This window comes from Varroa jacobsoni, unplaced genomic scaffold (assembly GCF_002532875.2).
Source record: "Varroa jacobsoni isolate VJ856 unplaced genomic scaffold, vjacob_1.0 contig00224, whole genome shotgun sequence".
Lineage (NCBI taxonomy): Eukaryota > Metazoa > Arthropoda > Arachnida > Mesostigmata > Varroidae > Varroa > Varroa jacobsoni.
The window spans coordinates 57193-69966 of NW_019214431.1; the positions used below are offsets into that span (position 1 = coordinate 57193).

A 12774-nucleotide genomic window follows, 5' to 3' on the forward strand; every position below is an offset into this window, starting at 1 on the left:
CACTAAAGTTGCAAAGTCCTAGGTAAAACATGTAGAGGGTTGAACCTTAAAACTTTTGTATACCTCTTTTGTTTGAGTGAACAAATTTAGGTACTTATGCAGCTCAATAACTGTTTAATACCTTGTTTGAGCAATGAATACTGACTTTCTTCGATTTCTTGTTTCTAATCTTTCTTTTACATCTTACGCAAAATATGCTCTGCAAACGTGTCTGGGCTTTAAAATACGTCAATGAGTCTACAAACCATCCTTACCTTTAGTCAAAAAGCCAGAACTTAGACTGCAATCCCTAAGCCTCACGAACAAACTGCCTATCGATTTGAAAGTAAAAACCTTAGTTGATGTTGTACCTATAGTAAATAATTTTTTTAAAATAAAATTATAACTAAAAAATTGTAAGTAGAGGACTGCCCCGAGTTATATTTATTCTGCGAGATTCGTACTCAGAACTGTAAAGTCCTACGTCTCCGGCGCCGTTCTTAGGCCATCTCGATTAAGCTAGCGGGAATGAACATGAGAAAGTAAAGCCACCTATTAAACTTCCTTTGACGTGATCTTTACGTTGCATAGATAATTGTTATTACAAAAATCATTTGGATTTATGTTTTCCTTGCTTCTGCGAAAAAATAACGTTTTTTTTTGTAAAACAATCCTATTTATATGGCTCAATAGGTCATGTCGGCGTAGGAAATAAAACAGCAGTTATTAAATAAAAAAGCTAGGTTTTTAAAGTATCTTTTTTTCTAGAAAATTCAGCTACGACGCCTCACATATACGAAGATACGATGAATATTCGAAAAAGAGGCAAACTAGAGGTGCAAACTGCACATGTCGTATAACCCTGCTGCATGTACTGAATTATGAATTATTGGCGAACTCCTAATCCTCAAAACTAAATCGGTTTTACTCAGCTTACTTGACCTATTTGTTGTCAATTACCTTTCCAAATATCAACTCTGTCGCTATAATGGAAGATTATATACTTATCAGCTCGTTACAGAGATTATAATTTTTAATATATATTGTAATAGATCAAATATAATAGTACAGATAAAATAAGTACACAGATATGGCTCTGTAAGAACTAAGCAGGTGGCTAAGAGGTGCTCGTTCCTGCCAGCCAGAGACAAGACTAAGTCAGCTTGTTTCATTTTGGTGGTTGCGGTGGGATGGTTGGCAATCTAAATGCACTGGTCAGGAGAGTCATGGAATGTTTAATTAATCAGACGGCGTCTCCTTCGTGTTCGACAAGGTCAAGCCGAAAAGGCGTGTCGAAGGATTTGAGGGCCGAGATGAGTATCGCAAGTAGTCTGTCGACTAGGTTGATCCAAAAGCGCAGTATTATCTGCGAGTGTAATCCGTGTGTGGCTTTATTCACGACCGTGGTGGAGCACGGCTATATGGGACGATCTCAGAAAAAAACTCCTTCCTTTTCTTAAAAGGAAGCCGAGTTGCCCGAACGGTTCCCTTGCTACAGAAGCAACGAAAATATATGGTTTATTTATTTTAGTTAAACCGGACCAATAACTTTTCTTTTTAAATATATAATGTATATGTGATATATATATAATTGTCAGCAAGCCTTTGGTCCCACATAAGTCTAGTAGATTTTTATGGATTACCACAACGTCGTTTTGAAAAGACTGTCGATCGTCCACCTCTTGACCCGAATCTCACCTGACAGTAACAATTATATATAAAGAGAATTTATCATATACATTAGAGGCAAGTTGGCGGCGACAATCTAGAATATCAGCTTTTTGGTGTAGCGCATACGCTGCAAGAAACGTAGATTCGAAACCGAATACAAATTGGTCTTCATAAGGGTTATGAGTCATAAATGGCGAAAGCACAAGCTAACAGGCGAATCGTACATTTGTTCAAACCCCACTGAGCTATCTAAAACAAAAGATAAACAGATTATTTTGCATTTGAACATATTATTTTCTATGAAAACTGTATATATTCGTTGACTGTTTGCATGCGTTAAGCAAAGGTTGTTGGATGAGCTGGAGGTAAAGGTCGATATGACGGGTTCCTGGCTAACGTCCGTATATCTACAAAATCTGCTACTTCTGCGAGCTTCATCAGAGTGGATAGCCAATTTATACGAAGGGTGCGAACTGGCCTGAAACATGCCGCTTCCGCAAGGGCAAGAGAATCCATACTTGGAAGGCTCAGCAATGTTGGCACGCGAAGCTCCAAGGCTGTGGTGCGGATTCCCTAAGCGTTGTCTTCGCCATGGTCACTCCAACTACATCAGTAAACTTGCAGTACCCAGTAGGCCGCGTAAAGCATGGACGGTTAGTACATGCAAGGATTTTGCACATTGCCGAAATAGTTCGAGAGGAGCAGCGTCCGCCAAAATTGCTGCTGTTGGACAATGCAAACCTGTCATCAAAACCACCTAGATGTAAACAATCGTACAGCGGCTGATGGTTCGCAATTTTCCGGACAAAGTGTGTAGACTTTATACGTCCTCGATTTTATACCAATTTTCGGCTAGAAGCCAGGATAATACGCTCCCTTCTACTCCATCGACAACAGGTCTGCGAAGGTGGGAATCAATTCCATTGGGTGGGGCGGACAGCCGCCATAATAATAAGTGCCACCACAACGGTAGGCTCACACACATAGGAGTCCCGAGGAGATCTGAAGTTAAACCTACCGGATGCTAGACACTACCGACAAGATAAGGATAGCTCGCGGGATATGAAGTACATTTTACGCTTTCAACCATAAACAAACACAAATAGTTAAGGAAGGCTGTTTCAAAATATGCTGTTTAATCTTTCTACACTAATCTATATTAATCGGGCACAAATGTATCAACTAGCGAGTAAAACATTTAAACTCAAATCGTTTGCATATTCGCATATGCTACATCATCGAACTAAGTATATACGTGCTACCACGCAGTGACCAAGTTTTGATATAAAAAAGACCCATCTTCAAAATAAAGACACTACCACATTTACTTTCGAGGATCGAATATTTATTCATTTAAGCATCCTCAGCCTTCGTTGTCCTCGTGTAGATGATCTGAGAGTGGTGCTTCGAGACGAGCCTGATTTGGCCCTTCTCCATAAGCTCCTCCAGAGCCTTCTTCGCTAGAGAGCCACGAATTTTCAGACGCTCGGATACTACGGAGGGCGTAATCAGTTTATATGATGGAACCTACAAACCAAAAGAGCAAACATGGTTAATAATTAGACCATAACGGCCAATTTATTCACGAAGATGTTCGTTTCCGGCTAGTTTATTCGTACCCGCATAGATAGCTATAGCAGAAGCTATATTTTCTACCAGTCATGCAAACTTCGTTCTTCACTTTTATCTTGTTACAAGCCTAATGCCACGTTGTAACTCCACCACTAGAATTACGTTGTAGCGTTGATGTATGTGCGCCGTTTAACCTCTGTGTCGACTGTGTCCATTGTAAGCTGATGATGTGAGATGCCTTCCTGACCGCAGTCTTATAGCTTTAGCGAAACAGATAATATATGCAAGCCAAAGCCACAAGACTACGGGAAGGAGACGTCCCTACTTGCAAGACGTGAACACCAATCTGAGAACGTTTCCATAAACTCGTCATTTCTTGCAATACTGTCTCACGTACGGCTGTCTTCTGATCCTTACGGTCTAAGAATTTTCAAAAGTGCGCTGATCAAAATAAAGATTTTTAAGACAACGACGATCCCCTGTGGCACCTAGCTTACGTGCGTGTACATGTTTACCGATGATGATAAGACCTTGTGAAGCTCACATGCACAATCCTTTCAAACCAGTAAAGAAAACACAGACACGGCAAACCACCAAGAGAAGATGGATATATTCACGTCCGCGTGTAAAGGCTTACATTACTCAATATAGTTCATTTAGTTTTATGCAAAACACATTGTGCTTATTTCGTGCTTTGTATGATACACGAACCTCTTTGTAGAGCTTGTCGTACGTTGCCTTATCGAATAACACGAGGTTGTTCAACTTATCGCGAACCTTTCCTTTCGACCACTTCTTCTTTTTAGCCTTTCCTCCTCCAGAACCTTCTTTCTTTTTTCCGGACTTCGACGGATCCGCCTTTCCTTTAGTGTCCTTCTTGGGTGGCTGTAACGTGTAATGAAAGGCTGCAGTTAAAAATCTGACTTTCAGATTTACCATTCGGAATATAAAAAGCAATATTCATAGGAGTTATGAATTCGTACAGAAATATATCAAATCCGAAACTCCGGGTTTTGTCTAAACTGTTGTAATCTGACATACAGGACATTCATTTCGATATTCTTTCAAGTAAATGAACATGTGTTCAAGTTGGACAGACATATTTTACCTGATTAGCATATTATTACTATAGCGGACTAACTGCAAGTGATAAATTAGAATAATTTACATTATGTAGCAGTACTTCACTTCAGCTCACTGATGCGAATTTTGAATTCTTAAGATAACAACTCACAACGTGGTCATTTTCCCAGTCGAGGCCTATACTATTTATGCACGAATATTGGTTCGATTACTCAATATCACATTTTTCGCGCACTACAGCTATACGCACACGTCGTTGCTAAGAGTATTCACAACCCATTGGCAACAGGATAATCCTGAAAACTTGAAAACTTCGAGATTTACCATTTTCCCGATGCTTCAACAACGAGCTCCGATGTAGAAAGGAAGTTCACCACTGCTGTAAGTTTCGGTTTCGATACTGCTGCGGATGACTAAAAAGCAGTATGGCGCAAAAATTCAAAAGAACGATGTGTTGCCATAGCATTTGTTTGTTGTTACATTTGTAATAGCGCAGTAAGCAATCTTCTTGCCTGCTAAACTTAGGTCAGAATCTGGGCGTGGATACGTTTCGTTTGATGCTGGAAGCCATTCATTTGAAGTAATGCCTAACCTAAATAACGGACTAGAAACAAAAAAATACTGTTTATTGTTATTAAGGTAGGCAAAGAGAAAGAGAGAAAGCAAGCTGCCGGCTGTTAACTGTTGTGAATCCGGGGAACCTCCCTCATGTAGCTTTTAGCTTAAAAGAGTTTAAGTACTACACATCATGAACTGAAAAACTCGTTATAGCTCCATTTGTGGTAACAATTTTACATCAAAAAAGAAATTATAGTGATAAATATTGAGTGAAAAATTGAGAATGTCTCGCGTTGATTTACACTTGCAGCTCTCAGCTTCAGGCACCAGTTTTCTCGATCGGTACACACACATTTGTGAACGAGAAGGACTCTCTTTGTTTCGACCAGTGCTTGCTAAATTATCAAAATGTTGCCTAGATGTTAATCTAGATATGATATTAAAGAATGACTTGATGGCCCTGTTGCACGCATTTTCGAATGACAACACTTTGAGGAGTGTTCGATTCGAGAGTCGGTTACTTAAGGATAATCCTCATTTAACTAGCGACCTTCGCAAATTGCACCTGCATAGCCATGGGAGGCGGCTACCAGCGTACGTTGAACCTGAGGTTATGTCGTCATTATGTAAGGCTCTAAATCGGCATATTAGCCAGAACGAATTGAACTTAAAAGTATTCCGTCTTATTGGGCTGCCAGTTGCTGAAAGCGAGTTGGCTATTGTGAGCGCTGCGCTGCAGGCATCCAAATCTCTTCAGTTGTTAAGCTTTGAAGGAAGCCCATTATCAAGTAAGCATCTAGATGTTTTACTCCCTGTTCTGCCTCATGTACAATCACTGACCGTTCTTAATTTCGCCCAATGCCGCCTCGGCCGTGCTGAAATACTACAAATTAGTCAGTATCTACAAGTCGATCGCAAGCTGCAACGGTTAACTCTAAATGGAAATCCTATTGGTGACAGTGGGATAGAACAACTCGTCAAGGCACTTCGACATCATACGAGCCTTAAAGCTTTAGACCTTCAAAACTGTGGCCTGTCTTCAACAGGATGCCGCAGTTTAGAAAATCTCCTGAGAAACAATTTGGAGATTGAAATCTGTGATATAAGGCGCAACACGGCGGTATCCCGCAACTCAGCTCTTGCTATCGCTGAAATCCTTTTCGAGAACACTAAATATCGTCCCAGCGGCAACACGTTTAGGCCTCTAGACCTAGATATGTCACCTTCAATTGACGGCAATCGATTAGCTTTAGAAGATTCAGGTCTAGATGAAGTACGGCACAATCCTACCATTAGAGAAACGCCGTCTGTTAAACTGCCACCAAAGGATCTTCAGTTAAAGATTCAGGGTAGTGATGACTATAAAACTAAATTAATTATATCCGATGTGCCTGCCCATGAAGGGATATATATCTCAAATGATCTATTATCAAAGTTCGAAACATCGCTAGTGAAGTTCCAAGTGCTCCTTGACTATTTAGAGTCTGAACATCTAGAAACTGGACTGGGGCCTTTAGGGGGAGGAGGATCTCATAGCGTGTCCAGAACCTCAAGCCAACAACATAACCCGCATGTTCAAAAGCGACTTACAACCAGAGTTGTTGTGCAAAAATCAATTCCCTCTTCGGATGATCTACCTGGAATGCCACAAGCAGGTGTACTCCTTACTTCGGAAAAAAAAAACTCTCAACCGGATGATCAAGAACCCGCACTAAAAGAAAACAAAAACAGCAGGTGTAGCAAATCTTACACCAATTGCTTTACTGACTGCAAATCATCATCTACGCTTTCAACGAAAGCAAACCTTATTCCCGTGTCAGATAAGACACCATCTGGAAAAGTTAATCGGCAAAAGCAGGACGAGGAGTCGGCGTTTGTCTCGGATCCTACTACAACCGGAGCTATTATTACAAAGAAAAACAACAGCACTGTGAAGAAGAGCTCATCGAAAGCAGTTGATCCCAAAGCCGAACAACAAGATAAAGACAAGCAGGATGAAGAAAATGAAAATGATCGGACAATTACATCTGATCACGAGTTTGATAACGGCAGCTTCGAATTCAACTTCACGGATATTGGAGGTATTACAAAAGAATCGTCATACATGAAAATAGCCGGCGAAATATTCGATGATCCAAAAGACGTACTAGAAAGCACTCGGACCTCATTAACACCTTCGCGTGTGTCATCAATCACTGACAGTCACGCCTCTACAAAGACCGCTACGAACACTAACACGAACGTAGATGAACTTCAAGAAAGACTCCGAAACATACAATCAAGGTATAACGTCGCGTCGTGCTCATTAAAAACACTGAACAGTGTAACTAATGAGGCTGGTGAAAATGTCCAACGCAAGACGCATGCCGATAATGTCATCAGTAGTCTCGAAAATTGGAGTGCTGGTGACGGTAAAAGATCTCTTGAACTTTCGGACGTCTCATTGGAAAGCTCATTTTCTGGGGATCTTACTGGATCTGATTTAGATAAGTTTTAAGATTTCTTCCAAAAATATTCTTAACTTGATCGCACAAATTCCAAATCTGCGAAATAACATGTTGTTACTACTATAAGCCCCAGTCTGTTTATCTAAAAAGCTGGTATTTGATCTATTTATTTGATAATAGATGTTTTAGTAGATCGTACCATAGATGGTGTAATTACCTGGTACGGAAATCAACATCCGAGCTTGTCTTGCTCTTGAGCTACCTCTGCTATTTCTAATTTTTGCTCGCCGTAATGGTTAATCCATGTATTCGAGTTCCGTTCAAGACGCCGTTTGAAGCCAATCAGCAATCTGTACTCACTATAATCGCGATTTGTGTTATATATCAATAGCTTTTTTTTAAATATAATTAATTATTTATTATCAGTTGTTATGTCGAGCAGCTTGCTTTTATTTTTACATTTACACTTGACTAGCATAAGAAACTGAATCAAATTAGAGACAAAAACTTCGAGAATAACCTCCTTCGCGGCAAGCTAACTGTGTAAGGTACAAGATATTGACAGTAATGGTTACAGTAGTCATTATTACTTACGGTAGTACCAGTAATAGTACTAGTACTGGGTAAATGGTTAATTAAAGTAGCAGCGGCACCTGTAGTAATTTGAAAATGTTAGTAGTGCTAGTTGCTACTAAAATGTTTCGCGACGTAGAACTTCAATTTTTTGGTTAAATTTGGTAAAATTAAACCATTGATAGAGTTGAATAATTTTCACGCTGGAATAATAAATTATACTAAAAAATGTGTATTGGGTTTTTCATATGCTGTGATAAATAAAGATCTATTTTAAATGACTTCGAATTCCATGAAATTGCAATACCACATGGCTGACCCATTACAAGAAATTAAAACACAATGTTCTTTTAAACTTTATTTTGTTGAGAGAAATCTTAATAATGGACCGTCAAACACTGAACAACAATACCATAAACAGCTACATAATATTATACCAGTAAGCTCAAGACATTTAAAAAGTTTAAAAAAAAAGCCATGAATAATGCTATAATTGTATAAACCTAGACTTGTATGAGTTAAATCAATAAGGTATTAGTCAGCGTGTATACCCATGTCGTACGGATGCAAAAATGCAACAGACTCTGCCAGAATACTTGGACCACTTTGAAAATCCCCTCGCCAGAATCAGCTTGTACTCGAAGGGCCCTTCATTTTAACCCTTGATCGATTTTCATAATTATCACAACAGTCTGAAAAATTGTGGCCTATAAACTTTAGCAAAGAAAATTATGCAGCCACAAGAATAGAAAGAAAACGATGCTTCAATCGACTTTCGTTAATCGATATTCATCACTATTCGATAAATGATAAAAAAACAATGTAGACAGACTTTATGATTGTTGCTGTTTTTATTCCTATAATATACACGACTTTACTGCCAAATAAACATAACCGTGTTAACAAAGGCAAAACAAGTTATGCTATGCTATACATGTCATTAGGCATCTATGTCGGGTGCGTCAATGCTAACTTGTCATCATTATTATTACTTATTTACTTACAACGTTAAGATATGTATATATATATATATGTATATATATATATATATATATATATATATATATATATATATATGTAACATGGATAGACTGTCTATAGAAACTGATTTCTAACTACTATGATATATGTTACGCATGAGTTTTTTTTTAATATCTCAGTCCATCCACATATTTAATGCTTTTCATAGCCAATCATCTCACAGATAGATTCAGAATGTGCGCACAGCGAAGCTGTGAAGCTGCACATTGAGGAAACGGCTATATGGTATTATTAAGATGTGTGACACAGAAACTGTGCCTGATATTCGTCAAGGAAGCTTTGCGATCTTTTGGAATCGAAGAACATTGAATAGACTCGTTTAATATCAGGAATCGCTACTTCAGTTGCGCCACGCTTTGTCGCAACAAGATTTGCTGTCGTGATCAGCTGAATGGCATACCTGGAATGCAAGAGCATCGATTAGCCAAAATATAGAAATTAGCTTGTTTTATTGGCACACATGTTGTGTGTGCAGATAAATTCCAATCGACGACGTTTCGAATAAAATTTAGAGACACCAGGTAGATTTTTTAATTGACTGAGCCATCGCCGCTCCTCTACAATGCATTTCATTTACATTTGCAGACTGCTAATACTCTAAGTTGGTGAAGCCTACAAAGACTTTCTAGGGTGTCTCACCATTTTTTTTTTTAGAAAGGTAAAATATTACTTTCACTTTTCGTACAAAATGTTAAAGGTGACCGTCTGTTTTCCTGGGTGCGCTTCATCACTTCTATAGCACATGAAACCTGTTGTGTTACGAAATGGAACCCATTGAATCAGACACAGAGAAATCACATTCAGTTCGCTGAAATTCTATAAACTTCGCTTCCTTAAAAACTGTGGTACTTATACGACAGTTACATGTTTATTTACCTGAGGGAGGTTTCAGAGCCGATTTTGGTGAGTATCGCGAGGGCATCGTCATTCATCTTAACATCTTCTTCTTCACAGCGGACCTTCAAAATTTGCTTAATCTCTTTCTCGACATACGGAATCGTTGAAATAATAAGCACACGATCTAATAAGTCCACAGGAATGCCATGAGGAGATGGATAATCTGTGCCTCGAACCTGTCATTCATGAAGTTCAGAGTACAAGACTTAGAATCAGTTCTGCCAATACTGAACAAAATGGTTGAACGCAGCTGCTAAATCCAATACAATCTCACAGAGCGCACCAAGTCGTTGACAAATCATGGTGCATCTTAGTCGTTTTTTGGAGATTGAACTGACAGGAAACTATTATAACTTGTCATAGCCTATGAACCGTCAAACTAGCGCAGTAGGTTTCGGAGCGAGAAACACACCAAACTAATAAGTCTGTAACATCTCTTTTTGGGTGTTGTATCTTGTTTCGCTAAAACCGCTAATGAACTATATTTCCAAAGCCATGTTCAGTAGTTTTTTTTTGCAAAATCGCATAGCAAGTACGAATCACATAATAAGTAACGATTACGAAATAATAAAACAAACCATGGTGAACAGCATCGGCGGTAGTTTTTGGAAATTATTACCTTCGTCATTCCTCTGTTGGTAGCCATGATAAGGATAGGGGCAAGGTCAGTCTCTAAAGCGCGATTAAGAAAACTGAAGCACTCAATGTCCAGCATGTGCACTTCATCGACGAACAGAACGCCTGGGACGATGTCTGCTTTGCCCTCCTCTCGCCACTCTGTTACCTGTCGCCAAACGACATTCAAATAAACGAACATTTATTGTTACGTACAACGGAAATCTCATCAATTAAGAAATAATAGGAGCTTCTCGAATTGCTTGACATCATTTTGGTGTCTGCTACACATTTTGTGCATTCTTACTTTAAGAGATGTTTGGTGAAACCTGTTTACATAAGCTCATGGGTCACTAATTACCTTAGCATTAATCTGCTCTCGGACCTCAGCTTTAATTTCACCTGTATCTCCCGAAAAGAGCGCAAGGAAGCCGTGTGTTCTTGAGTTGATTACGTCAATCTCATGCAAAGTCACTGTATGGACAACCTGGAAATAAAGTAGTAAATTCGACAATATTTCAAGTACTTGAGAATATTCAAATTTGCTTTTGTCTTAAACATTTATTGAAAAAGGCAGTTAGAAATGAAGGAAAATCGAGTATATGAAATACTATTGAGATTTATTTAAATATGTCAGCCAAATAAATTTTAGTTCAGCTACCCGTGGTATATCTATAGATATATTCTGCGACAAGAAGAACTTTGTATTGTAAATCTGAGCAGAAATAAGTAAAGTCTCTGTCGTGCTTTGTCTAAAATGTTTTGTTACCTCTTTCCGCTTCTGCAATTCACCCTCAGGGCATTGAACGAACTTCGACTGCGGTCCGGTGGCATCGTAATCCCGTGCCCTAGTAAAACTCCGTCCCAACTTTGTGACTTTTCCGGTTGCTTTGTCAATAGAGATGATATCCCCCGCGACGACCTTCTCCTTTAGCATCGACTCTATCATCTTTGAACCCAGGTCGTAAACAGTCTCCATTTCCGTTGTCTTCAAAGTCAATTTACCGACCTATTTGATAGTAAGAGAACAAAATAGAAGTAGCAATGCAACATTTTTAATTGTTTTGAAATGTTCGGTTTAAATTTGGTCGTAATGTGTGCATGTCTTGATTTGAATAATTGATATTTTTTTCGGTATAAGTATTTAAAAAGTCGATACCAAGATTTAGACTGCTGCTACAAGCTTCGGGAAATCAGTTGTATACATGTTTGCTTTAGCTTGATACTCGATTTTTCAACTACCTTTTGTTCAAAAGTTCACAAAGCGGATACCACAAATAGGGATAAACGGACATACTGAAATTGTCAAAATCAGATAGAAGTTCATTTGTGATAAGATTTGGTAGCCGCTATTTTTAGCATTTGTGGCTGACGTTTGTAAATAGTAAGAAATTCATAAGCATATTATGAGCGTTCAGTTTTTTGATGTACTACTATTAGTAGAAAACGGGTACCTTGATTCCCTGTCCAGTGGCTGGCCTATCGACTTGAATTTCGACCACTTCGCCTTCGATAATCTCTGTTTCTTCTTTGATGCGCACTCCGATACTCTTTCGCAATGCTTGCATGAGGGCCTCTGTTTTGCTAATATCTAGAGAGTAGATCTCGGAGCCTGAAATAGCGGTGAACGGCGTATCAGGCCCAAGAGCAGCTGCAAGCCCCATAGCGATAGCCGTTTTGCCAGTGCCAGGTTCGCCAGCAAGTAAAGCTGCTCGACCAGCGATTCTGCCCTCTTTTATCATTTCAAGAAGCAGCCCCGCAGCTCTGCGAGCACTAACTTGCCCAACCATACCTTGGGCTGTTGGTTTGGGCTCAAGCTTTTCATCAAGCCCTAAGCCTCGAATGTGTGAGTGTGCTCCAATACGTTCAATGCGTGTTATCTCTCGTAGCTCGCTAGTTTTTTGAAGAGTCATTTTCATCCAAAGAGTACTCTGGCGTTGCGCGTTCGAAACTTTCTACCGTCTACTATCACTGGTAACACATGAAAATAGTACTCACGAGTTTGTGTGATTATTTGAAAACTAACTGCGCTGGAACGTGGTAAATACCAACCTACCGGCGTTTACCCGTCGGCCAGTACCATTTGGCATTAAATAAAATGCACTAACTGTAGTACCGTATTTGATACCGATTTCCTTACATTTAGCTATGTTGATCAATGAATCAATCAATTATCTATATCATAATTAATATCCGACACCTTTTTTCAAGAAACGCGTACTACTCGTTCATACCACATTCTCTTTAAATTGAGAAATGTCATAAAGCAACAGACATAGAAGGTTCGGTCAGTTTTTCTAGAAATCATTGGTATTCGTTTAGATACACCTTGCTAAAA

General features: G+C 39.1%; 3 protein-coding genes across 3 annotated transcripts; 1 reads left to right on the forward strand and 2 right to left on the reverse strand.

The window, feature by feature from the left end:
- Window positions 1–2973: 2973 nt before the first annotated feature.
- RpS25 (ribosomal protein S25) lies at window positions 2974–4730 on the reverse strand. The gene is made up of 3 exons (XM_022851459.2): window positions 4630–4730; window positions 3934–4107; window positions 2974–3177 (listed from the first exon to the last, which is right to left on the reverse strand). Exons 1-3 carry the CDS (start codon window positions 4630–4632, stop codon window positions 3004–3006), a joined length of 351 nt encoding a protein of 116 aa, XP_022707194.1. The 5' UTR covers window positions 4633–4730; the 3' UTR covers window positions 2974–3003.
- Window positions 4731–4855: 125 nt separating this feature from the next.
- Window positions 4856–8114, forward strand: LOC111270960 (uncharacterized). The gene has a single exon (XM_022851455.2). It carries the CDS (start codon window positions 5147–5149, stop codon window positions 7358–7360), a length of 2214 nt encoding a protein of 737 aa, XP_022707190.1. The 5' UTR covers window positions 4856–5146; the 3' UTR covers window positions 7361–8114.
- Window positions 8115–8706: 592 nt separating this feature from the next.
- Window positions 8707–12488, reverse strand: rept (RuvB-like helicase 2 rept). The gene is made up of 6 exons (XM_022851456.2): window positions 11891–12488; window positions 11206–11445; window positions 10798–10923; window positions 10441–10605; window positions 9801–9997; window positions 8707–9324 (listed from the first exon to the last, which is right to left on the reverse strand). Exons 1-6 carry the CDS (start codon window positions 12353–12355, stop codon window positions 9156–9158), a joined length of 1362 nt encoding a protein of 453 aa, XP_022707191.1. The 5' UTR covers window positions 12356–12488; the 3' UTR covers window positions 8707–9155.
- Window positions 12489–12774: the final 286 nt, after the last annotated feature.

Coding starts and splice junctions, on each gene's coding strand:
- RpS25 (XM_022851459.2), bottom strand. Junction 3,178..3,933: donor ACGACAAGCTCTACAAAGAG/GTTCGTGTATCA, acceptor TTTGGTTTGTAG/GTTCCATCATATAAACTGAT.
- LOC111270960 (XM_022851455.2), top strand. CDS start 5,147: ATGTCTCGCGTTGATTTACACTTGCAGCTCTCAGCTTCAGGCACCAGT.
- rept (XM_022851456.2), bottom strand. CDS start 12,355: ATGAAAATGACTCTTCAAAAAACTAGCGAGCTACGAGAGATAACACGC. Junction 10,924..11,205: donor AATTGCAGAAGCGGAAAGAG/GTAACAAAACAT, acceptor CTTTATTTCCAG/GTTGTCCATACAGTGACTTT. Junction 9,325..9,800: donor GGCTCTGAAACCTCCCTCAG/GTAAATAAACAT, acceptor CTTGCATTCCAG/GTATGCCATTCAGCTGATCA.